Source organism: Pleuronectes platessa, chromosome 2 (assembly GCF_947347685.1).
Source record: "Pleuronectes platessa chromosome 2, fPlePla1.1, whole genome shotgun sequence".
Taxonomy (NCBI): domain Eukaryota; kingdom Metazoa; phylum Chordata; class Actinopteri; order Pleuronectiformes; family Pleuronectidae; genus Pleuronectes; species Pleuronectes platessa.
The window spans coordinates 1,113,942-1,139,802 of record NC_070627.1 but is presented as its reverse complement, the minus strand read 5'-3'; the positions used below and the strand labels follow the sequence as shown (position 1 = coordinate 1,139,802).

At 46.2% G+C, this 25,861-nt stretch overlaps 2 protein-coding genes across 2 annotated transcripts; one reads left to right on the top strand and one right to left on the bottom strand.

Annotated features, from left to right (window-relative positions):
• Positions 1-1,670: 1,670 nt before the first annotated feature.
• LOC128457365 (matrilin-4-like) lies at positions 1,671-13,690 on the top strand. The gene is made up of 18 exons (XM_053442031.1): positions 1,671-1,850; positions 2,081-2,227; positions 2,288-2,744; positions 3,316-3,665; positions 4,472-4,630; positions 4,711-4,942; positions 5,207-5,329; positions 5,590-5,712; positions 6,459-6,581; positions 8,259-8,381; positions 8,836-8,958; positions 9,052-9,174; positions 10,255-10,352; positions 10,883-11,014; positions 11,434-11,617; positions 11,726-11,878; positions 12,693-12,797; positions 13,301-13,690. Exons 1-18 carry the CDS (start codon positions 1,671-1,673, stop codon positions 13,357-13,359), a joined length of 2,994 nt encoding a protein of 997 aa, XP_053298006.1. The 3' UTR covers positions 13,360-13,690.
• Positions 13,503-25,222, bottom strand: LOC128457317 (NLR family CARD domain-containing protein 3-like). The gene is made up of 7 exons (XM_053441970.1): positions 25,138-25,222; positions 24,478-24,569; positions 23,625-23,750; positions 23,405-23,524; positions 22,747-22,949; positions 20,727-22,518; positions 13,503-13,575 (listed from the first exon to the last, which is right to left on the bottom strand). Exons 3-7 carry the CDS (start codon positions 23,741-23,743, stop codon positions 13,503-13,505), a joined length of 2,307 nt encoding a protein of 768 aa, XP_053297945.1. The 5' UTR covers positions 23,744-23,750; positions 24,478-24,569; positions 25,138-25,222.
• Positions 25,223-25,861: the final 639 nt, after the last annotated feature.

Sequence of the window (25,861 nt, the reverse complement as noted above, 5' to 3'; positions counted from 1 at the left end):
CAGATTGCTAAAATAACTCAACCGGTTATTATCCCTCCGCTCGGTTCACTTCACATTTATTTATCCTGTATTTCAGCTGCCAGCTCGACTGGTGACCGGAGCTGTGAGGCCTCAGAGCGATGAGCTGACGTTCCTCTCCTCCATCTCTTTCTTAGCTTCAATTCAACTTGTGAAGAGATGAACTGTGAAAACTTTCCTTTACTTTAATTCACTTTCTGTTTGATACAGAACTGAACAGTCCTGTGGCTGTTTGCATCCAGCTTCAGTTTCAGAGTTTGTGTTTCACAGCTGAACAACACAGCATCAGCTCCTCCTCATGGTTCAGGTGAGAGGTGGAGCAGCCGACAGAGACAGGAAGTGACGGGTTACCTCTGCTGCAGAGGTCATGTGATCATGATCACATCACCTGACACGTCATCAGCTCTGATCACCACGAACTCTCTTCACATCTTCGTCTGTGTCGGCTCTTCTTCACCAGAGAGGTTTGTTTTCTTCTTGCTAAGTTTTGAATGAAAGTCTATGAACATGAAGCAAAAACATTAAATAACTACAGGTTTCATTCATCTGGATGAGAGATGATGTGCATCTGAGTGTAAACCACAGATCTGTAGCCTGGATGCCAGACGAACTTAGCCCCGCCCACAACAGATTTGGTCGGGCAGTTCGGTCTGGTGTCGCTCCATCGGGAAAAAATTATAGCCCGACCGGGCCAATCAGATTGTCAGGGCGGGCTTTATACGATGATTGACAGATGATCAACGGTAACGTAATCAACCACGTCATCAAAGTGCCCTCGGGTTGAATTCATTTTCAACAAACATGGCTGCCGCTGGCGAGCTGAGATGTGTCGATGCTGCCATTGAGTCTGTTTTAGAAGACATCGACAGCGCATTCATTTTGAAAGAGGAACACAGAACGTGGAGGCGACGCCAGAGCACCGCGCTAATCCCTATCGCCCCGGCGCTTGGCTGTTCACACCGGACACTGAAGAGACGCTGAACCGCCGGGCAGCGCTAATAATATCACCCGTTGATCCAGTAGATCGCTGCACGGCTTTGTGCCGGTCACACCGGAGGCTGAAGCACCGCGCTGCGCCAAGGCTGCCTCGCGGTGCTTCAGCCTCCGGTGTGACCGGCACAACGTTTTAACATGGGAGTGGATGGGAGCCAGCTGTTATTTAAGGCTTGGCGCTGCGCTGAAGCGTCCGGTGTGAACCCGGGTTAGTAAATAACTCACAATGCGTTGCTTAGCATACGTCACATACTACGTTGCTCTGATTGGTTGTAGGTCTATCCAATTGAGCGAAGAGGAATTTTACTTCCTGGTCAGTTGAAACACGCCCCATAATTTTTTCCCAATGGAGCGACTCCAGACCGAACTGCGCGACCAAAACTGTTGTGGGCGGGGCTAAGTTCGTCTGGCATCCAGGCTAACAGATCTATAGAGCAGCGTATCTTTTAGAGATAAACACACTCACGTACATTCTCATGAAGCGAATAAAAACCTCTCTCTAGAACTAGAACCACAAATCCTCTCCAGCAGCAACGAGCTGTGACTCATCACAAACTCAAAGATCCTGCAGGAGGACGTCAACCGGTCCTGAACGGGTTACTCTTTTTAAATTATTAAAAAACAAGTTGGACAGTGTGGGTCAAGGGGAGTGTATAATAATGGGGGGGGATTGGAACTGCTGCACAGACGTCACTTTAGACCGGACAGGACAGGAGCTCCATCCTCAGTCCTCCTCTTTTCTGGGCCAGACAGTCATGGAGGCGGATCTAGTGGACGTGTGGAGGAGGAAACATCCTTCCACCAGGCAGTATACCTGGATAAAAATAACAGATGGCAGGGTCAGTGGGGCCCGGCTGGACAGATTTTACATATCAGCTCCTTTTATCACACGTGTGACAAACTGTCAAATCCACCCGGTTGGTTTCACAGACCATCATTTGGTTTTAGTAGAGCTACTTTTATCTCCTGCTAGAAAGCATGGATCCTTCTGGCATTTAATGTTAAGCTTTTAAATGATTTAAATTTCTGTGACAATTTTAAACTGTTCTGGGCCAACTGGTGTTCCAAGAAAGACTCGTTTCCCTCCCTGGGTCAGTGGTGGGAGGTCGGCAAGGGTCAGATTAAGGTCTTCTGCCAGCAGTACACTGCATACTCTACAAGAAACATTAAAAGAGCGATGGAGCAGTTGGAGGAAGACATTAAGGAGCTGGAGAGGGTACCTACCAACACAGAGAAATTAAAAGGTAAAAGGCAGCAGCTGAACTCCTTTCTCCAGGAGAAGGCCAAAGGAGCTCTGGTCCGAGCTCGGTTCCAGGAATTAAAAGACATGGATGCACCTACCACGTTCTTTTTTAACCTGGAGAGATCCGTGGCCCAGGGGAAGCAGATGGTGGGTCTCCGGCTGCCGGATGGGAATATTACATCTGAACCAGCAGAGATGAGGAGACACGCGGTGGAGTTTTATACCGACCTGTTTGGGGCAGAGGAGTGTGACGGGGAAGCTGTGACCGAGCTGCTGCAGGACCTCCCACAGCTGAGTCCAGGTGAGCGAGACATCCTGAGCTCGGACATCACTCTGGAGGAGCTGACCACTGCTGTATCTCAGATGGATGACGTAAACATTCTTGTCCGGGATCAGGGGGACATACAGGAATTAGAGGGCAGTCTGGCATTGTACGCAAAGGCTACGACCGCCAAGGTGAACTGGGAAAAGAGTGAGGCCAGTGTGATTGGTCAGTGGGACGCAGGGAGAGTACCCCGTCTCCCTGGGAACCTGACATGGGGAGTTAAAGGGTTAAAAGTCCTCGGTTTGTTTTTAGGCAGTGAAGAGATAGAGAGGCAGAACTGGGAGGGAGTGCTGGGAAAGGTGCAGCTCAAGTTGTCTAAATGGAAATGGTTGCTACCCCAGTTGTCCTACAGGGGAAGAACTCTGAGAGTCAAGAACCTGGTTGCAGCGTCCCTGTGGCACAGACTCCAGGTGCTGACTCCTCCACCGGGACTCCTGCAACAACTACAGAGGCTGCTGGTGGACTTCTTCTGGTCATCACTGGGTGAGGGAGTCCGTGCTGTACCTCCCTGTGGCAGAGGGGGGCCATGGACTGATAGACATCATCTCCAGGACGGCTGCTTTCAGACTGCAGGCCGCCCAGAGGCTGCTGTACGGATCCACACGGTGCTGGTCGGCTGTGGCCCGCCTGCTGCTCTGGAGAGCCGGGGGCCTCGGGTACGACAAACAACTGTTCCTGTTAAACTCTCCTCTACACAGACTGACTGGGCTCAGTCATTTTTATACCTCTGTGATAGATGCCTGGAGGACTCTCACCTTCACGAGGCCTCCTGACCCCACGCCTGGGATGTGGCTCTTTGAGGAGCCACTGTTTAACAATGGTTTCCTGGTCCTAACATCCACATCCTCATCAACGACAGTACAAAACAAGTTCAGGGAGGCAGGAATAGGGAAGCTGGGCCACCTGACACGGACATCACTTGAGAGGCTGGGGGCGGTGACAGGGATAAGATCTACCAGGATGCTGCGGAGCCTCGTGGACGAGGTGTGGCAGTCACTGCCCCAGCCTCTTCGGACCTTCGCCCAGAGCCAAAGCCAGGCTGACCAGTGGACAAGAACAGAACAATACCAGTTTCCTGTCCTGAAGGTGAGTCCTGCAGTGGAGGAGTGGAGAGAAGAGAGCGGCCGACTGCTAACCCTCAGGACTCCAGCACTGGGCCCTTTCAACCCCTCTGCAGGGAAACAGCTCTACTGCAGCTGTGTGAAGGTCCTGAACTGTCGCTCTCTTGAAGGAGTCAGGGAGTCGAGGTGGACGGAGGTTTTTGGCTCAGACTATTCCCCTAGTGGCAGCTGGCGGGTCCTGTATAAACCTCCTGTGGAGAAACGGATGGCAGACATCCAGTGGAGAATTATACACGGAGCTCTAGCTACAAACAGATACAGAGCTCACCTGGACCCAAGCACTGAGGGGGGGTGTCCTTTCTGCTCGCTGCCAGAGACCCTGGAGCACTTAGTAGTGTCGTGTCCCAGGTTAGCTGACACTTTTAAACAGCTACAGGAGTGGGTGGGGGGTTTAGGAGAGGCCTTCTCGCTGCCACTCTTTGTTTTTGGACCAAAGTACGTTGCAAGGAAAAAACGCACTATGGTTTTAATGAATTTTATTTTTGCTAATGCCAAGATAGCAATCTGGATTAGTCGAAAAAACTAAATGGCGGGGGGAGGCTGGACAGATCCACTGCTCTGCCTGAGGGGTTTGGTGGCAGCTAGGCTGAGAGTTGAACATGTTATTGACTTTCTGGACTTTTTAAGCTGCTGTTTTCTTACAAAACGTCCGTTTGATGTCAGAGGAATCTTCAAACCACTTTGTTTTTCTGTCATTTCTCTTTATTACGTGATGTTGGTCAATTCGAGTGGCCTCTCATTCCGTCTGTGGACTCTCACTCTGGTCTGCAGGTCCGCAGTGAGTTCTCCCTGAAGACGCACATCAAGCTGGACACGATGGTGAAGAACATCAATGACATCGTGCCCCTCGCCCAAGGCACCATGACGGGCCTCGCCATCAAGTACGTGATGAACGCAGCCTTCATCGCGGAGGAGGGGGACAGGCCCAAGGTACCGATCGGCTCCATGTCTTTATTCATCTGTGAACCCACCTCAGCTCAGCTCTGACCCGGAGGTTCTCTTCCCCTCAGGTCCCCAACGTGGTCGTGATCGTGACCGATGGACGTCCTCAGGACCGCGTGGCCGAGGTGGCGGCGGAGGCCAGAGAGAAAGGCATCGAGATCTACGCTGTGGGCGTGGCCAGGGCCGACATGACATCACTGAGGGCCATGGCGTCCCCGCCGTTTGAGGACCACGTCTTCCTGGTGGAGTCCTTCGACCTGATCCACCAGTTCGGACTCCAGTTCCAGGACAAGCTCTGTGGTAAGACTGCAGGGAAATGAAACAACATCTCCATCGATTGAAAAGAACAAACTTTTGAGATGAGTGTGATCTTCACTTTACTGGAGTAAAACCATCGACCTTCAGATTCCAAATAATTAAACTCTAATGAGGGCAGAGCTCATGAACCACTTTGAACCTATGAGATAAGTACACACATGAAGTTGGGGTTAGGGTTTATATAAACCAGGGGGGACATATGATTTCCCTCTGATCCTGGATCTGAGCTCCTGGTCTCTGCTGCAGGTGTTGATCTGTGTCTGGAGTCAGATCACGGCTGTGAACACGTCTGTGAGAGTTCACCAGGCTCCTACCACTGTGTGTGTCTGCCTGGACACACACTGAAGGCCGACGGGAAGACGTGTGCAGGTGAGACACACACACACACACACACACACACACATACACACACACACAAATGTACACAGTTTTGTTAGTTCTAGTTTCATGTTGTAATTTAGGGACTAAAGAATTTTTCCTGACATACGTACTTCCTGTCGTCATCACCGACGTGGGCGGAGTCTACCTATACTTGACTCTGATTGGTTTGTAGATGGGCGTTTTATTTAACGCACATTTAATGATAATTATCCTCTCGACGTGTGTGTGTGTGTGTTTGTGTGTTTCAGCCATCGACCTGTGCGCTGAGGGGAAACACAACTGTGAACAGATCTGCATCAGCTCCCCTGGTTCCTTCACCTGCGACTGCAACAAAGGATTCACACTGAACGACGACAAGAGGACCTGCTCAAGTGAGTAACACACACACACACACACACACACACACAAAGGCAGAAAGCGCAGACACACATGTAGACGCTGAAATATATTTAATAATATTTCAAATGGATAAATACTCAACATTCTAACTAGAATGTCAGTAGAGTCACAGACGATCCTGTATATCGGCCCAGCTCTTATAATCTGTGTTAATCTACGCACACACATTTTAACACAATAAAATCAAGTCTCGACCAGAATGTTGAATTATCTCACACATTTGAGGAAAGTGAAAGTTCCTTTGGAGGCCCCATGATGAACTGGTTTCTTCTGCACCGAGACTGGTTCCCACTCACTTTAGTATTTTCCTGCCGACAAGCAAACAGATACACAAACACACCCGTCCTGTCGGAGGTAAACAACAGCGCTTGTCAAACTCACTGTGTTCACGTCATGTTCACTCATGCTGAAACAGATTCTGATCTTCTCAAGCTGCTGGTTTCTCTGCTGCTTCATGAAGCTGAGTGGGAGTTTGTGCTATGTTCCTTCTCACAATGAAAGAATCAGTCACACACGTTTACCTGCTACCTGTGAAAACCTGGATGATCTGACGTGCTGTCACATCCTCATGGAGCCGAACAGAAGGAGTTTTATTCAGTGACTTGTCGGGGGTGGGATCAGATGTGAGAGGAACAAGGAGCATAGACACAAACTCACACACTTTGTCGTGCCGCTGTTCGCTCTGCTGCTTACGCCCCCGCTGCTTTCCCCCCCTCAGTGATCGACTTCTGTTCGTTTGGGAACCACAGTTGTGATCACGAGTGTGTGAGTGTGCTCAACGGCTATCACTGCCGCTGTCACGAGGGCTACAGGCTGCTGGACGACGGCAAGACCTGCCAGGGTGAGTAGAGCAAGCACCAGACATCACAGAGCGCTAGTGAAGGCAGGTGAGGACACAACGGTCTCATGGAGACGAGGGTCAGATCTGAATGAGTAGAATCCACCAAACACAACCACTGAGGCTGAACTCTGTGGGACGTGCAGCAGCTCATTTAAAGATCTACTGCCGATGTGATGTAGGAAGATCTACCTGCTCAGTTCTATGCTCCCTGAAGGTTTGTGGGAATGTGATTAGAAAGTGTTTCCACTTCCTCCCTCTGTACAAAAACTAGAGATACTCAGAAACAGGCTCTCGACCAATCAGGAAACCTACTGATCAGAATCACTTGAACAAACATCAGTGTGATAAGAACCTGAAGCGACAGAAACATCTTTACAAATATTTGACGTCTACTCTGATGTTTTTAGTTTGGTCCATGTCCCATCTGCGAACATGGAGGAGGAGGCATTTATGACCCATACTGCAGCCAGACACCAGGGGGCGATCCAGATGTTTTGGCTTCACTTCTTGGAGCCGTCTTGTTTACAAAGTCATTGGCTGTTAACCGTTGGTCAGTGTGTGCACAGGGAACTCGCAGCCGTGCACGAGGTTCAACACAACAGTGTGGTTCCAAATCCAACATGCTCGTTGTGCGTTCACAGGAAATGACCCTCGTGACATGAAACCACCACGTGTCACCGCCTGCTTCTCTCACTTCACTAGAAAATGAACCTTTGACTTTGTTGTGTGTCGTCTTCGCCACCAGTTCACGACTCAATCTGCCAGTTCCACCAGTTCAGGACTCAATCTGACAGTTCCACCAGTTCACGACTCAATCTGCCAGTTCCACCAGTTCAGGAACATGTTGGTGATCTCTCTTCCTCCGGCTCCGCACATCAAGAGCATGTCCACAGCCTCACTCTCTCACGGCTGCATCCTGTCCCCACAAACACGCATGTTGTGTGCATGAGAACACACACGCAGCCAACATGTCTGCACACATCCATGACGCCTCAGCCTCAGCTGCACAGCAACAGCTGCAGTTTAACTTCTTCCTGACAGAAAAGAGATGAGGAGGATTTACAACCTTTGGAAATGAAGCCGTACAAACCTTCAAAGCAGCAGCAACACAACATGTAATCGTGTCGTCCATTTAACACAAATACCACAGCACCACTGTGTGAACTGAAGCCTCCTGGAGAATGGACTGTGGCCTTCCTGCTGGGTCCACTGGTTTCCATCTTACAGTTGATTCAAAAGGATCATTCAGAGGTTATGAATGAGACGCAGGAGAGATTGATCAGTTAATCATTTCACAGATATTGTTCATTTGCAGGTTTTGTATTTGTGATGTGATTCACCAGAGCTGGTTTCTGTGTGAGCGAGGAATTAAAGGTGATGATGACCAGTTATCAGCTGCTGACTCCACCTACTTTAAGAAAAACAAAGGGGTTATTATATTAGTATCAATTATTTTTAATATAATATATTAGTAAATATAAAAAGTATTTTTGTTTAGGTGTAAATAATTATTTTAGCTCCATTCACTTCGATTCAACTACAACAGCATTAAAAAGAAGTGGACAGGCTCTGATCAAAGTGTAAAATGAACAATGTCTTCAAACCACACACACACACACACACTCACACTCACTTTAACTCATTGTGTGTGTGTGTCTGTGTGTGTGTGTCATTTAGCCATTGACCTGTGTGCTGAGGGGAAACACGACTGTGAACAGATCTGTGTCAGCGCCCCGGGCGTCTTCAGCTGTGACTGCAGAGAAGGACACACACTCAACGAGGACAAGAAGACCTGCACACGTCAGTCAGGCCCTCACACGCATGCACACGTGTCTACACACACACACACACACACCAACAAACACACACTCGGTCACATGACTCACTCTTCCCCCTGTATCCTTCTTCTCAAGTGGAAGAGAAGTGATGTTGAGCTCAGCTGGTAAACGACTCAGTGACTTTCTGTTTTAACTTCTAAAAAACTGATCAATTAAAGTGCAGCTGAGTCTCTGGTCATCGGATTAGTTCTTCTCTTTATTTGTTCTAGTGAAATAACTTTAAAATAAACTCAATATATTTATTATATGTATATATTGTTTTGGTTTTTGCATTTGGTGCTTGAAGACACAGAAATAAACAAAAACACACATTTCAGTTCAACTTTCACTACAAACAAGAACCTTTAACAAGTAATTACAACAGCAAATAACAAGCTGTGTGTGTGTGTGTGTGTGTGTGTGTGTGTGTCATTTAGCCATTGACCTGTGTGCTGAGGGGAAACACGACTGTGAACAGATCTGCATTAGTGCACCCGGCACCTTCACCTGCGACTGCAACAAAGGATTCAAACTCAACAAGGACAAGAAGACCTGCACAAGTCAGTGCACACAGTAACACAATACTCCTGAGTGTGTACATGTTGTGTGTCTGTGCAGGTGTAACTTTGTGTTGTGGAACTGTGTGTGTGCAGACATGGACCTGTGCAGCAGCGTGCAGCACGGCTGTGAGCACCAGTGTGTCAACACTCCTGGATCCTTCTACTGTGTGTGTCCAGAGGAGCAGCTGCTGCAGGAGGACGGCAAGAGCTGCGGCAGTGAGTCCACTCCGTCTCCATCACCTGCAGCATGAGGGAGGGATGGAGTCTGTCCCAGCCCGGGGGGGGGTCGTCCTGTGGGTCCTGCAGGAGACAGATGCAACACACTGATCACTGGGAAAGACCCACCACACACACACACACACTACAAACTACACATGCCACAAAAAGAGGTTAACAAGTAGAGCTTGATAGAATGAAAGTTGACATCAGGCCTGAACGTTTACCAACAGAATTAAGTTGGATGACAGTTTACTCATCACAACATTTAGTATCTTCTACAAACTCTGGAGCCATCAGGACAGAAAACTAATTTTACGACTCACAAAGTGAAACACAAGTTGTGGAATATGAACGTTAACATGATTCAGACATAACTCAATGTTGTTAGAGAAGGAGCACGTGATATTTTAACGTGTTTAGGACTTTTGTTTTTAGCTCAAAGATCTAAGTATCTGCTGAGAGAGGTGAGCGATCACTGAGTTCACTCTGCTGCTGAGCTCAGACTGAAGATGAGCTTCACTTGATGGAAAAACCATCAAGAGCTCAGGTGGTCTTCAGAGTCAGATAGAGAGGAGGCTTCATTTCCCAGGAGCTGGAGTGAAGATGGATGAGGAGAATGACCTGAACCTCAAACTGATGTTAAAAGCAGTTTGTTCTGAGAGGAACAGAGAAGAACAATCTTCTGTAGAATCCTCTTTCCCTCCGGGGGGGGGGGGGGGGGGGGGCAGTGAAGCCTGTGACCCGGTGACTTCCTGTGGAGATTCATGGCAGCTCCTGCTGGAGTCACCTGGAAGACGACAGCCGTTAGCAGGACAACTGTGACAGCAACTAGAAACAGAAACAAACATCCACAGGTTTCCAGACGTCACAGTTCTTATGATATAAGATACTGAGTCAATATCTGTTTTAATATGATGGCAGCAGCATGTATGTAACAGAGGCTTTTCTATGATGGAGTATTATGGTCGTTCATTTTCCTCATTTAACAGACGACAGGACTTTTTCTCATAATATAACAAAGTGTTTCTTCAAGTTTCCCTGGAGCTGAAGCAAAGTCTCCGTCTCTTTCTCCTTCAGCCTGCAAGTCGGCCAACATCGACCTGGTGCTTCTGATCGACGGCTCCAAGAGCGTCCGCCCTCAGAACTTTGAGCTGGTCAAAAAGTTCGTCAACCAGGTTCGGTTCTTCTTCATGTTGACAATGAGCAGTGTGATGACATCATCGTGTGTTACACACTTTGTTTTGTTGGAGCGACGACGAGGTGGAACTGTGACTGACAGGAAGTGGATCAACCTGAGAGTTCAGCAACAAACTTCAACCTGTATTCACCAAGTTCTGTCTCCAGAGGAGCAACATGGAAGTGTCCTCTGTCTCCGTCTCCAGTGTCTCCTTCTGTCCACTTAGATTAGAGCCACCAGCCACTGCCTGCAGGACAGTGTGTGTGTGTGTGTGTGTGTCAGGTGAATATCCCTCACCTCCTCCTCCTCTTCCTCCTCCTCCTCCTCCTCCTCCTCCTCCTCTTCTTCCTGCTCCTCCTCCTCCTCCTCCTCCTCCTCCTCCTCCCCCCCTCCTCCTGCTCCTCCTCTTCCTGCTCCTCCTCCTCCTCTTCCTCCTCCTCCTCCTCCTCCTCCTCCTCCTCCTCTTCTTCCTCCTCCTCCTCGTCCTCTTCCCCCCCCCCCCCCCTCCCTCCTCCTCCTGTGTCTCAGGTTGTGGACTCCCTGGACGTGTCCACTCACGGCACCAGAGTGGGTCTGGTCCAGTACTCCAGCCGGGTCAGGACAGAGTTTCCTCTCAACATGTACCACTCTGCTGAGGAGATCAAAGCTGCAGTGATGAAGGTGAACCTGTGTTTGTTATCTTCACTTTAATGTTTTCATGTCAGACTCCGTGTGGAGAAAGTATTAAAAAGCCTCCTGAGAACCACCTTTCATTCTGGAGCCACGTGAAGACAGTGTGATCATTTGAATTATCATTACACAGTTCAGATCAAAGTTTTAACACAACTCTCAGTCCACACTACATTTTATTTCACGAGCCGCCAACAGGTGAATCCAAAGAGAACCTTCTGCTCAGGACGTCCCTGACTTCAGTTAGAGTCATAGAGCTGTAGACTGCAGGTCCAGAAGGAGGAGCCAGTGTGGACGTGGAGCTCCGCCCCCTGCTCCCCCCAAATATGGTTACTTCAGGTTTCAGCGGGGGACGTCCCGGTGGGTTGAGACTAACAAGAACCTGTCCACTCATCTCTGTGTCTGTGTAGGTTGAGTACATGGAGAAAGGGACGATGACGGCTCTGGCCCTGAAGCACATGCTGGAGAACAGTTTCTCCGAGGCCGAGGGCGCTCGTCCCGCCAGCCGCAACATCCCCCGCATCGGACTGGTCTTCACCGACGGACGCTCCCAGGACGACATCACCGAGTTCGCCAAGATGCCCAAAGAAGCTGGTAAGACTCGAGCGGTGAGAGGGTCCACGCAGGATCTACGGTCTGTTCTCTGGACCTGTCAGTTGATGAGTGGCTGCAGATGAACGGTCTCTGTGTGCACGTACGCAGGCATCACCATGTACGCTGTGGGCGTGGGGAAAGCTGTGGAGGAGGAGCTTCGTGAGATCGCGTCCGAACCCGTGGAGAAACATTTCTATTACACCAGCGACTTCACGGCCATCAGCACCATCGCTGAGAACCTCAAGCTGAACGTCTGTCCAGGTACAATCCTCCACTGAGGACGCTGCGTCTTCACAATGTGCAGGAGCCACACGACAAACACAAAACACAACACCACACAGTTATTATCTGTTGGCCAATAATAAAATATTTTATTTTATAGAATTAACAATTCAGAAAAGATTTGCATTTATTTTTATGTTTTACTTAATTTTAAATCCTCTATTCGAGCGCTGTATATGTGGTTATATCTGTGAGTAAGAAGTTATTGGTTAAACTGTCAAATATCAAATCTCAATTACATTTCTTTGTGATAAGAGTCTTAATTTGGCAAAAGTCTGAATGGATCAGCTCAACTTTTCATACTCAACTATTTTACTCAAACATGTAAAAACTAAATACTCTTTTTAAAATTCAAACGTGAAACCATTCCCAGAGAAGAAGAAGATAATGCCGGCAGGGTAATTTAATATCTTGTTGTTTGGCTCCATCTACTGGCCAAGGTGCGACATGACAGTTGGGAGATTAACTATAGATTCATAGATGAACCTTATTCCACATGGAAACGAGAGAAGAGCAACTCAGACGTTTTTAACTTTGTTTTCAAGTATGTAACTTTTCAGTTGGTCCCAGGAACATTCAGGCTAAATCATGATTTACTCCTGAAACACAAGTTTAAACTGCAGCAGTGATTCCTGATCAGTGACCAATCACTGCAGCATGGAGACAGATGTGGTGAAGTGAAGGTCAAACAGTTGAAGTGACTCACGATGGCATCATGAAGTGAAACTAGAAGCGGTGACCACACGGTGACATGTGCGTCCATGTGGATGATGGTGCTGACGTGTGTGTGCAGAGGAGAGTCAGGGGGAGATCGAGGTGAAGGACCCGTGTGCCTGTGAGAGTCTGGTGGAGTTCCAGCAGGCCACCATGAGCAGCCTGGAGCAGCTCACACAGAAACATATCCTTTACAACACATCTGGAAACAAACAGCTGCTCTGATGTTAGACAGTGAACTGAGGTTTGTGACCATGTGAAACTAAAAGAATCTTCTCATGTGATGTTTTCAAAACGCTGCCTGTTGTCCCCAGCAGCTGCTCCATCAGAGTGAAGGAGGTGTGAAGGAGAAGCTCAGGACATGGAGGCACCTGAGTGGTGCTCGTTCAGAAGGAAGAAGAGAAACACCAGATATTAATGTTTTACACTGTCCATTGAAAAACAGATTCAATGGAGATGAATACAAATCAGGAAACAGTGAAATTCATCCAACTGGTATCGAACGTGTCAGGAACTGGATCCATATAAACCAGTTAGATGATGTTTCTTTGACTCGACGTCAGAGATGAGTCTGAATTATTCTGCTGCTGAAAATCAACAAGTCTGAATTTGTAAAGAGACAAATATCTGTGAGATGTTCAGAAACTACTCATGTGTGTGTTTGTTATTCCTTAATCAACTGCCCACTGGCTGGGATGACTGCTCGTCTGGAGCAGCTGGAGAACCAGCTTCTCACCAGGAAGTGACCAGGACGCCACAGAGGAAGAAGGACAGAGTGAGGAAGAGGAGGAAGAGGAGGGCACATCCTGGAGAGATCCTTTAGAGCAGGAATCAGAAATCCCTTCTAATCAATGGACCATCCAGTGTTTCCACGAAGCCTTGGGGGCCTTCAGTAGATCTCCTGATCTTCACCTTGATGAGGACCACATTTATCTGACAGCTTGTGATTAGGATTCACTTCTCTGGTAAAGATGTAAAAAATAAATCATTTGTTTACTTATTGCCTTTAAAAGACAACAGCGACAACAATCTACGATTCAAAATAAACGTTTGTAGAAAATAGATGAATATTAACAACACTGTGCAACTTTTATTGACCAACAGCGCCCCCTGCGGCCACATGTGGTGATTGACTCTGTTTGGCTCTGTGTTCGAGCGATGACGCGTGTCCCACTCACTGACCTGAAATATTACCCATGATCCTCTGCTTCCTGAACCTGAAGAGCTGCAGCTGTAACAAATCTTCATGTTTCACAGTTTCCTGCTGAATCTTGGAGATAAACTCTGGTTGTTAATAACTTCAGAGTGTTTGTAACTGATCTCAGTTCAGCTCCACTCTTCAGCTGCAGCTGGTTGTGTCTGTGACTCTCAGTCAGTTGTTCTCTCAGGAGATGGAACCCACTCAGCAGAGTCACAGAGAACAGACGCTCAGGGAGAGAAGGAGGAAACTTTCTCTTGTTCACACTCACACATCAGACTCACTTTCACCAAGCTGCTGCTTTCAGCTAGAAAAGTTGCATAGTGTTGATTTAAATGCATATTTGTGACAACCTACAGTTTCCATGTGTCATCCAACAATCAGAGAAATCCTCCAGACATCTACTCGTACATCATCAGATACAAACAGGAGCATAGACGTGTTGGTGTCTTTGTGAACTGGATGTAATCGATGTAGATATTAGATATAAACATAAAGAGAAAACCATGAGCAGCAGTTTTCAACAGTCACCAACCCTCCATCTGTTTCTGTTAGTTCCCTATTTATACTTGATCTGTTTTCTACTCTTTGTTAAATATGATGTATTTATAGCATTTTTTTTACCAACAGTAGACTAGAGATTAAAGAAGTCGGGTGGGGGGGGGGGGGGGGGGGGGGGGGGGGGGGTTGTTACCACTCCCATTTGTCACACGTCATGGTTTCTTGTTTTCCAGGTAGAAAAGTCATTTTTAACTCCTGTCGGGCTTCGTAGTGACAAGTGTTGAAACAAAGGGAAGTGTAAAGTTTCACTGGAGCTGTGGTCTGGTGTTGATTGAGGTGTTCATATTATTATAATCAGTATTTTACTCTGAATAAACGACCTTTCTTACGTAAAATCATTCTTTTCTTCACTCTGCACTTTCTACATTTCATCCAACAACAGTCTCCACATGTTTGTGGAATAATGAACTGAAATCAGTCAGTTATTGGGAACCGTTCGTGTTAATTCATTAATAATTAATTCATATGACAACAGTCGATTTTCTAACTCTTGCAATGTTGAATAAAACAAATACGACCATCAACTTATTCTCCTTTATATTTGAACACCTGTTATGTTTTTGTATATTTTCTAGTAACTTTACTTTTTATATCTTCTGGTGAATCATTGTAATAAAGCACAGACGACATTAAAAGAGTGAAATCTTTCACAGCTGTGTCCCCCCCCCACAGGGTTTATAGATTCCACCTTTTTAAGGCCTTATGATATTTCCTTGTTGCCTGCTCTCAGTATGAAATACTGTCTGTATCAAACTACACACACTTCCAGTAGTTTCAAGACAACAATTGAAAACTCCCTCCCAAGAGACTGAGGCCTGTCATCTATTAACCTGGAGGTTGGTGGTTCAACTCCGGCTCCTTGGGCAAGGCACTCGACACGTTCACATGGAACCAATAGTCTGATATTAACCAGATGAAGACATTAGTCTGAATAAGACACTGACAAGTAAACAGCATGTTCTGATCACTTTAACCTAAATAAGGTCAAAGGTTAGGGTTAGGATTAGGAACAGAGGAAACCAAAAGGTTTTGTTTCTCCAACAGTCTCCCCCTGGTGGTTGTTCTGAGGTGGTGCTCGAGAACGTACAACAAGAATCTTCATCTACGTTTGTATAAAACGTCCTCAGGTCAGTTTTCTATTAAATATGGTAAAATGTTTATTAAACAGTTTCCTCAGAGACTTAAAGATGCTCTGCTCTTCATCGACTCTTCTTCATACTGTAAATGTCTCATTCACTTTTCTTCTGCTGGTTTCCATTATGTCAAACTGGTGATTTTGTTCTTTTACCTGCACCAAGGACGAGATGTTTCCACCAGTTTGTTTGAAGAGGAAAGAAAAGCTGAGTCATGATTCCAGTGAAGTCGGTGGAAGGATGTTTATTGAGCATTAAAGCAGAGACAAGTAGAAACAGAACTTTTCTCTCTGAGATGTTTTTCTTCTCGTTACATCTGGTTTGTCACAGAGGAAATGATCCATGTGTTTGACTCATAGACTGAATATAAAGGCTTTGACTGGGATGTGCTGCTGTTATACTGCAGCGCCACCTGTGGGTCAAAAGTAGAAAAGCCACCACCGCTCTGCACCTGATGCAGAAATGAAAACGTCCCATTTTTAAGTCCAGAGTTTTGATCTTTTGTGTCAAAGACAAAACTCTGATTTTAAACTCAAAGTGATTTCAATGTGTTGAACTTTGTGTTGAACTAAATCAATTTGTGACGTGAATCCAGGAACTTTAAGATCATAAACAAACATATACACAGAATGTGGTTCTACACACATGGAGACACACTGAGGGACAAAGGTGGACAATAATAAAGACAAACTCAAACACACTGTATGTGACTCTTTATAGAGGGTTTATATATTCTGCTTGTGTTGTGTCATTTCAATAAACACATTCTTCATGTGAATAAACACAATCGGGGCAGGAAGGTTGCTGGTTTGAATCCGGTTCAGATGGGGTCTTCCTGTGTGGAGTCTGCATGTTCTCCCCGTGTTTTCTCCAGGTGCTCCGGCTTCATCTCACAAACACATGCAGATTAGGGGTTGTGTAGATTGGAGACTACACACAAGCTGCTGCTGCTTCAGCCTCTGGATCCTCAGGACACAGCTCAGCCTCCGTCCACACACACTGTCCTCTTCACACTCAGCTCCACTAAGGCCACCTCCACCTGTTGAGAGAAGAAGACATCAGTGTCACAGAGACTCACTTCATCAGCTGTGAGTCAGTGATGCAGCTCATCCAGTAGAAAGAGCAGCAGGGACTTCAGTCCTGTTCAGAGGTGGAGCAGCTTCCTCTCTGCTTCATGTTCACGTGTTGGAATGAACACGCTAAGAGCTCAGTGTGTGTCCTCTGCATGTCAAAGTGCAGAGTGGACACCTGAGAGGTGGATTTACTGCTGTTACAGGTGAAGCCATGTTTCACTGTGTGTTGATGAACATCTGCTTCTGACAAACTGGGACCAGAGGAGACAGATGGACCTCAGCAGAGGTTCTGCTCTGTATAAAGAGCTCCTGGTTACCATGTGATGAGGAGAGGCTTCAGTCCCACTGATCTCAGAGCTGTGACAAAGATCCACCTGATCAGTTCTTCACTGATGAAGTGAGAGGACAAACTGTCTCAGATCAGATGAAGACGACACCATCTCTGTCCCTCGTGTGAGGCTGTCAGCTGTGGTCCAGCTTCACTTCCTGTTCACATGAAAACAATAACAACTGTCGTCTTCACGTCAACTCAATCACATGATCCCAAGCAGCTTGCGGCTCGTCTGATTGGCCGACTGTTGTCTCTCTGTGTCTCTGTCCAATCATGACGTCTGTCCTCATTGTCCTCTCACAGCTTCACTGAGGAAACACTGAGGCCTGAACTATGAAGACACTTCAACATGTCCAGGAGATCTTTCTGAGATCAGCTCAACTGAACCTGACAGACACAGTCAGGCTAAGTGGTCACATGACGCTGGTTATCAACTCGTTAAGTTAACTCAGGTTTTCCTCATCGAGATCTGAGCGTGCACATAAAAGGGGCGGGGTCTACTTTGTATGACCAATCACAGACATGGACAGTTTGACTGACAGCAGAGCCTCATATTTCACAACCAGGATCAAACTGTTCTATAATAAAAATCAGAGGAGAACAAACACATGATCCAGAATAAAAGAAACTCAGTCACAGCTGCTAAATGCAGGAAGAACAGCTGGTAAAACATCTGGATCGTGTCAATGTGTAAGTTACAGCGCCCCCTGGTGGCATCTGGTCAAAATATATTGTGACCACGACATAATAACGTGTGAACGAGATAAATAACTCGAGGCCACGAGATCTGAATCTGTTGTTTACTAACAAGACGAGTGGAAGACAAGAAGACACACACTGTCTCACTGTCTCTGAGGACACACACTGACTCACTGTCTCTGAAGACACACACTGTCTCTGACGACACACACTGTCTCACTGACTCTGAGGACACACACTGTCTCACTGACCCTGAGGACACACAATGTCTCACTGTCTCTGAGGACACACACTGACTCACTGTCTCTGAAGACACACACTGTCTCTGAGGACACACACTGTCTCAGTGTCTCAGAGGACACACACATGGACCTGTCTCCAGGAAGCTGAGGTCATCTGGTGTTTTGGGGACAGGATGAGTCTGGAGACATTGAGATGTTCTGGGTGAGTTAGAGATCAACTGAACCAACCAGACGTTGATTTAAACTTCCCTTATCCGTCCCTTTAAGGAGAGTGTGCACCACACAACAGTGTAGAGTCACTGTGGTCAGTGGGCGGAGCTTCTATACTGGTTGATCTCCAACTGAACCTGGAGCAGGTTAGCTGTCATCAGAAGTTACCATGGTGATTGACCTGGTTAAGAAGTGGACGAGCTTCGTAGAACTGAAAAAACTAAACCTGAAGTTAACCTGATAACCACAAATCCTGCTTGGTAGCACAGACCCTGGATCTGTGATACTGACTGTGTTAAGTAACATACTGATGAAAGCAGCGTGGACTGACTCCAACCATCTACTGACCTCAGAGTCTCCAGTCGACAGGTTGGACTCTGCTGTAGATCAAGAAGCTCCTTCACTTCTGAGTCCTTCAGGTTGTTGTAGCTCAGATCCAGTTCTCTCAGATGAGAGGGGTTTGACCTCAGAGCTGAAGCCAGAGAAGAACAGCTGATCTCTGACAGACTGCAGCTCCTCAACCTGGATAAAGAATAAAACTTAACTGTAAATTAAACTGAGTTCATGTGTGAAAATAACAGACACATATTCATGTCAGCACAGACTCATAACATGGAAGATAAATATGAAATCAGACATGTTGGACTAAAAACGAGTCCTGATTCAGTACAAATAGATTATTTGGACCCGGTCTCTGTCCTGCAGATCAGTTTAGGAAATCCAGAACTAAACTCAGTGTTTTAACAAGAAGCTGAATATTTAAAATGTCACAGATTAATTAATGAACGGATTCATGTTATGTATGAAGAGGAATTATATTAAATTAGAAATAAATTAGATAAATTGTGTATAAATGCTGTTTTATAGATATGAGATCTACAAAAGTCAGTCAGTGAACTGACCCCAGAGTCTCCAGTCGACAGGTTGGACTCTGTAGAAAACCACACAGCTCCTTCACTCCTGAGTCCTGCAGCCTGTTGTTACTCAGATCCAGTTCTCTCAGATGAGAGGGGTTTGACCTCAGAGCTGAAGCCAGAGAAGAACAGCTGATCTCTGACAGACTGCAGAGACTCAACCTGGATAAAGAAATATGAATATTAGAATGTGTCCTCCTGTTGTTGTGGATCGTCATCATGTCAACACAGACTCTCAACATGCTGCTGACCTCAGTCCAGTCTGTGACCTGAAGATAAATATCAGATCAGACATGTTGGACCATTGTTTCATTCATCAGCTTCTTCTCTGTGTGTTGGTCACTGAGCAGGTTTGTGTAATTAAACACTGTTTAAAGTAGAGATGGCTCCTGATGTCACTTCCTGTTTGTTTCTATACTTATCAACTGTCCAACGTGTTTCAATAAGAATGAGTCTTCTTTTGAAAACCTGAGGAGGACGAGTGCTCGGCCTCAGTCCACATGTTATTTACTGACACTTTCTTAGTGATCAGGAGCAGGTGAGTGCAGGTGAATGGAGTTGATGAGGTGGACGTGACTGACAGGCTGGGTGAGTGACAGATGACTGAGGGACAGTGAGCAGAGCAGAACTGAGACAATTTAAATAAATAATGACCCAATAAGAAAGAAAGTCTGAAAAGTGAAGAAGGATTTAAGGACCTCAGAGCCTCCAGTCGACAGTTTGGACTCTCCAGTCCAGAACACAGCAGCTTCACTCCTGAGTCCTGCAGGTAGTTTCTACTCAGAACCAGTTCTCTCAGATGTGAGGGGTCTGACTTCAGAGCTGAGGCCACAACTTCACAGTGAGTCTCTGAGAGTTCACAACCACGGAGTCTGTAATTAAAGAAAATATCAAATCTGTGAGAATTAAATCAGAAAACACAACATTCATACAAAACGTGATCATGTGACCCTCACCCTGGTAAATCCCCTCTTTGTTAAAAACTCCTCAAGAGAATCCTTTCAGATTTGGTTCAAGCGTTAATTCAGACTAACAGAGGAACTCATTAGATTCAAGTGGTCAAAGGTCAGAGGTCAAAGGTCAAGGTCACAGAACTTGGTTATGGCCTCTTGAACATGATATCTCAAGTCTGTCTTCAGTGGATTTCTTCACATTTTGACTCAAAGAGAAACTGATTAGATTTCAGTGGTCAAAGGTCAAAGGTCACAGTGACCTCATGTTATTGTGAAGTCAACATGTCAGGAACCTGGAGGGACGGACACTGCACTGGTTGGTGGTGGAGGACAAACGCAGAGTGGGAACTCTGGTTTGACAAGAAAGAAGAAGAAACTATATTTCCTGCTTCTTCAGTTTAAAGGAACCGTCAGTGATTCAGTGATCTTCTCCTCACTCTGTGCTGTTTGCTCATATATATATTTATATATATAAATATATATATACACAGTATATACAATAATCTCCCGTGGACCCCACATGGTCGTTTGTCTGAACCCTCAAACTCCAGCACAGTGATCACATTGGATTTCACTCTCCTCATCTGATCTAGTTGTTCTCAAATGTACATGAGAACAATGAGAATGTATATGTACATAATAATAATAACTTTAACACACACACACACACACACACACACACACACACACACACACACACACACACACACACACACACACACACACACACACACACACACACACACACACACACACACTGATTGAACATGTTATTGATCATGTCTGGACTCACATAAACTTCCTGCAGTTCCTCACAGCTGGGATCAGTCTCTGTCGACCCTGGTATGATGTGTTGAACTTCATCAGGTCCAACTCATCCAGAACCTCCTCTGACATCTGCAGCATGTAGGCCAGAGCTGAGCAGTGGATGACAGAGAGATACTTTGATTTTTTCTTTGACGTCAGGAACTCTTTCATCTGCTGATGAACTGAGTGGTCGTTCATCTCAGTCAGACAGTGGAAGATGTTGATGCTTCTGTCAGGAGAAATGTCATCACTCTTCATCTTCTTCAGGTTGTTGATGACTCTCTGGATGATCTCTGGATTGTTCTCTGTCTGACCCAGCAGGTCTCCTAAGACTCTCTGGTTGGACTCCAGACTGAGGCCGTGAAGGAAGCGAACAAACAGGTCCAGATGACCATTTGTACTGGTGAGGGATTTCTTCATGGTTCTCTGCAGGAGGTCATCCAGGGAGAAGGTACTGTCTGTTTTCTTACGCATTCCCAAGAAGTTGTTGAGTTCTTCTGTGTTCCTCTTGGTGTAACAGTGGAACATGTAGACTGCAGCCAGAAACTCCTGAACACTCAGATGAACAAAGCAGTAGACTGATTTCTGGAAGATCACACACTCTCTTCTGAAGATCTCAGTACAAACTCCTGAGTACACCGAGGCCTCTGTGACATTAAGACCACACTGCTCCAGGTCTTCTTGGTAGAACATGATGTTTCCTTCCTCCAGATGTTTAAGTGCCAGCCTCCCCAGCTTCAGGAGAACGTCCCTGTCAGCCTCCGTCAGCTGCTGTGGACTCGTCTCATGTCCCTCACCGTACTTGTTGTTCTTCCTCTTTGTCTGAACCAGCAGGAAGTGTGAGTACAGGTCAGTCAGGGTCTTGGGCAGCTCTCCTCTCTGGTCTGTGGTCAACATGTGCTCCAGAACTGTAGCACTGATCCAGCAGAAGACTGGGATTTGACACATGATGTGGAGGCTCCTGGACGTCTGGATGTGTGAGATGATTCTGCTGCACAGCTCTTCATCACTGAACCTCCTCCTGAAGTACTCCTCCTTCTGGGCGTCAGTGAAGCCTCGTACTTCTGTGACCCTGTCAACACATGCAGGAGGGATCTGATTGGCCGCCGCAGGTCTGGAGGTTATCCAGACCAGAGCCGAGGGAAGCAGATTCCCCCGGATGAGGTTTGTCAGCAGCACGTTGACTGATGACCTCTGTGTGACCTCAGACACAAGCTCCCTGTGGTTGAAGTCCAGAGAAGGTCTGCTTTCATCCAGGCCGTCAAAGATGAACAAAGGTTTACAGACAGCGAGCGTCTCTGCAGTGAGCTTCTGTAACGCTGGATGGAAAACATGGAGCAGCGTGAGGAGACTGTGCTGCTGGTCCTTCACCAGGTTCAGCTCCCTGAACGAAAGCACAGCCAGCAGACCCACATCCTGGTTCTCTAAACCCTCTGCCCAGTCCAGAGTGAACTTCTGCACCGAGAAGGTTTTTCCAACGCCAGCGACGCCGTTGGTCAGGACGACTCTGATGCTGCTCTGCTGGTCAGTGGAGGCTTTAAAGATGTCCTGGACCTTGATGGGAGTGTCCTGGAGGATCTTCATCTTGGAAGCCGTCTCAAGCTGCTTCACCTCATGTTGAGTATTAACCTCTTCACTCTGTCCCTCTGTGATAAAGAGCTCAGTGTAGATCCTGTTGAGGAGGGTTCTACTTCCTGTTTCATCACTTCCTTCAGTCACATGTTCATATCTCCTCCTCACACTGAGCTTATGTTCATCTGAAACCTCCTGCAGACCACGATCTGCTGAAAGACAAGAAACAATGTGAGAGACAGAGAATCTGAGAATCTGCTGATTGTTTTCATCAGATACAGAAAAACTACAGAAAGTAAAAGCTTTTTAACTTTGTGCTTTTCTAACGATGTTAAATGTTGATGCTGTATGAAGGAACAAAATAAAACCACATGTGCTGATGTCAGAAGTGAAGACATCAGCAGACACATGTACAGTGCTGCTCTGACCGGCTGTCTGACCTCCAGCTCCTGTTCTGGATCTTTTTCCACACTGGGGACAGGAGGAGTCTCCTGAAGAACCAGACTGGTCCCAGTATGAGGTGATGCACTGTCTGCAGAACCAGTGTCCACAGCTGGTGGAGACTGGATCCTTCAGGACGTCCTGACACGAAGCACAGCAGGACGACTGCTCCTCCTCAGAAACATGACTCCTCTTCCTCTCCCTGTGAAGACATGTCCTGATAACTCACATGTCACAGTCACAGGTTGTCATTACTTCTGTCAAGGAGGTTTTGTGTTCACCCAGTATGTTTGTGTGTTGGTTGGTTCGTTAGTGGGATTATAAAAAACGACAGATTACCAGTAAACTTGGTGGAAGGTTGTGGTCTGTGAACCAGATGGGGGGGGGGGGGGGGGGTTCCTCTGTCACAGACATGTTCAGAGGACTGATGTTTACCAGTGTGTGGAATTTGGTGCAGATCCAAATCAGAATGAGTCTCTAGTGGATTTCAAAGTGGTTTCATAAGGAGCGTGTTGGTTCTTGGTGGAGGTCTGAGCTCTTTGAGTGATTCTGAGAGATTAGTCACCAACTTCAATGAAGCTGTGTCCTAATGCAGGGGCCACACTAGAGGAGACTAGATCTTCTTCAGAGCAGGTCCCAGTAGAAACAGTCTCTTACTCTGTGTGTGAGGGTCCAGGTTCATTACTGAAGAGTGGAGGATGTTTCATGGACCAGTCACTCTTCAGAGACAGACAGCTGGACCCTGGAGACTCTGCTCTCAGTCTGTGGTCCTGACCTCTGCAAACACAAACATGTTTTTATTCAGAACACATCATTCACTGGTTCATTCTGTGAGGATTCAGTTTGGAGCTTCACATGTTTGTAGCAGGTCTCTTACTTTGTGTGTGAGGGTCCAGGTTCATTACTGAAGAGTGGAGGAACTCCCATGGACCAGTCACTCTTCAGAGACAGACAACTGGAGACTGCTCTGTCCTCTTCCTCCTCATAAACACTCATCTTCAGTCTGAGAGGAAAAACACTGTGAGCTCAAACTCACACAATGAAGCCAGGTAGTAAACTCAGTGTTTCTTCAAATAGAACAAACGCTCCTACACTGTGTCCCTGTTGTCACGTAACCTGAGACAGTTGTAGGTTTAATGTGTTGGACTCAGCCAATCACAGCGTCGAGTCAAACTGTTGATTGACTGACAGAAGTTCATCCTGAATCTTCTTCTCTCTAAAGTCCACGAGTAGAAAACTGACCCAGAGTCAGTGACAGTGAAATAATATGAATGAATAATATAAATGTTGCTGAACACAAGTGTGTGTTAAAATTAAAACTAGTATTTGTAACTTAACTCATGAAATATGTTTTAAAGACAATAATAATAACAAAAATAAAAAGGAATATATATATATATATGTGAGCTTTACTGGGATCCACAGTGAAGACTCTCCACTGGTTGGTGACCACTGCTGTAACGTATGATTGTGAAAACACGTTGTGTTATTAAACACTTGATGAACAGATGAAGATAAAAAGTGAAGCTGTGAGTTAACTCTGTTAATTAGTCCTTTGAAGCTCTTTGATCCAGACCTGCTGTTCACATCTGTCTCTGGGATCCGATCACATGACGTCTGTCACCAGGTGTGAACTGACAAACTTAGAGTCATGTGATCAGCAGACGGATGTTAACAGCAGGTGTGAGAGTGAGACAGTGAAACTTTCAGAAAGTTGTGTTCACACTCACCTGCTCACTTTCCTTCCTTCTGCTCATCCAGGTGAAAATGGAGTCTGACCGCTCCCTGCTCTCAGGCTCCTCCTCCCTGTTGAACCAGTTCACTGTTGAAAACATCCAGTTCATGAAGATGAATATGTCATTTCATGTCAGCAAAGAGCCAGAGAACCTGGCTTCAGACAACATGGTTTCCAATCATGTCTAATAAAAACTGATGTGAGTGTAAATTCTATTTCCATATGATTGTGAAAACACGTTGTGTTATTAAACACTTGATGAACAGATGTCACTTTTAATCAGAGAGTCACTTCACACTGACGTACGGTAGCGAATTGCATCACTTCCTGTTTCCCTGCCTCGGGTGGTGGTCGCTCTCTCTGAACCAGTTTCTCACTAACACACATATTTATCTGCTCAATGGTGAAGAGTCTGTAGTTAAACATCCACACACACCAACCACTACTACTCTACACTCTTAATAACAACCAGTCCAAAGTCCAGTTCACACCCATGAAGAGGAACTGGTTCACAGTTCATGTTTGATTGAATTGTTTTATATCTGTCTCTGGGATCCAGTGAAGTGAGCTCAAACACAATTACACAAGAACTGACCCAGAGTCAGTGACAGTGAAATAATATGAATGAATAATATAAATGTAGCTGATCACTCACCAGCCTCAGACTTCACGTCTCCTCCGTCTGCTCCTTGAAGTTAGAACGAGTCTGAACACTTTCACTTTCACTGGAGGCTCCTCCCCCTCTCTGCAGTTACTGGAAATCACATGACTCTGTCTGTGTGTGTGTCTGTGTGAGAGAGTGTGTTAGTGTGTTTGTGTGTGTTCTTAAATTAAAACTGCTGTTTGTAACTTAAATATATAAACATTCATTATGATTATTGTTATTAACTGTAACATCATGTGAACTCGATGAAGACGTGTTTCCTTGAGATCGGTCTGATTCGTCAATAGTTTGTTAAAATGTGGAAAACTCCCAAACGGCCCAACTCCATCAAATGAAGCCTGAGCTCAAACCCATGTTTCCTCCTGTGAGTTGAAGGTTGTTATATTTGGTGTTGGAGCTGAATGTGTGACTCCATCTGCAGAACTCTGCCACGTCAGGTCACATGTATACAGTCCAGTCACAGTGTGGTTTATAGATCTATAGAAATACAGCTGCATTGTGATGCATCATTTGACCGTTGTGTATTTCAATAACTGCTGAGATTTGCATCCCCTTCTTTTCTCTGACTAGACGAGTGTTCGATGTGTGAAATGATCCAAGTAGAAACAGTACCAGTGTTTGACCACAAGGTGTCAGCAAAGAGCCAGAGCACCTGGCTGCAGACAACATGGTTTTCCCATCAAGTCTAAACTGGATAAACTGGAATTCCACCATA

Coding starts and splice junctions, on each gene's coding strand:
- LOC128457365 (XM_053442031.1), top strand. CDS start 1,671: ATGGGGGGGGATTGGAACTGCTGCACAGACGTCACTTTAGACCGGACA. Junction 2,228..2,287: donor ACATTAAGGAGCTGGAGAGG/GTACCTACCAAC, acceptor TCCTTTCTCCAG/GAGAAGGCCAAAGGAGCTCT. Junction 5,713..6,458: donor CGACAAGAGGACCTGCTCAA/GTGAGTAACACA, acceptor TCCCCCCCTCAG/TGATCGACTTCTGTTCGTTT.
- LOC128457317 (XM_053441970.1), bottom strand. CDS start 23,743: ATGAGTGTTTATGAGGAGGAAGAGGACAGAGCAGTCTCCAGTTGTCTG. Junction 23,525..23,624: donor CCTGGACCCTCACACACAAA/GTAAGAGACCTG, acceptor TTGTGTTTGCAG/AGGTCAGGACCACAGACTGA. Junction 22,950..23,404: donor CCTGGACCCTCACACACAGA/GTAAGAGACTGT, acceptor ATGTCTTCACAG/GGAGAGGAAGAGGAGTCATG.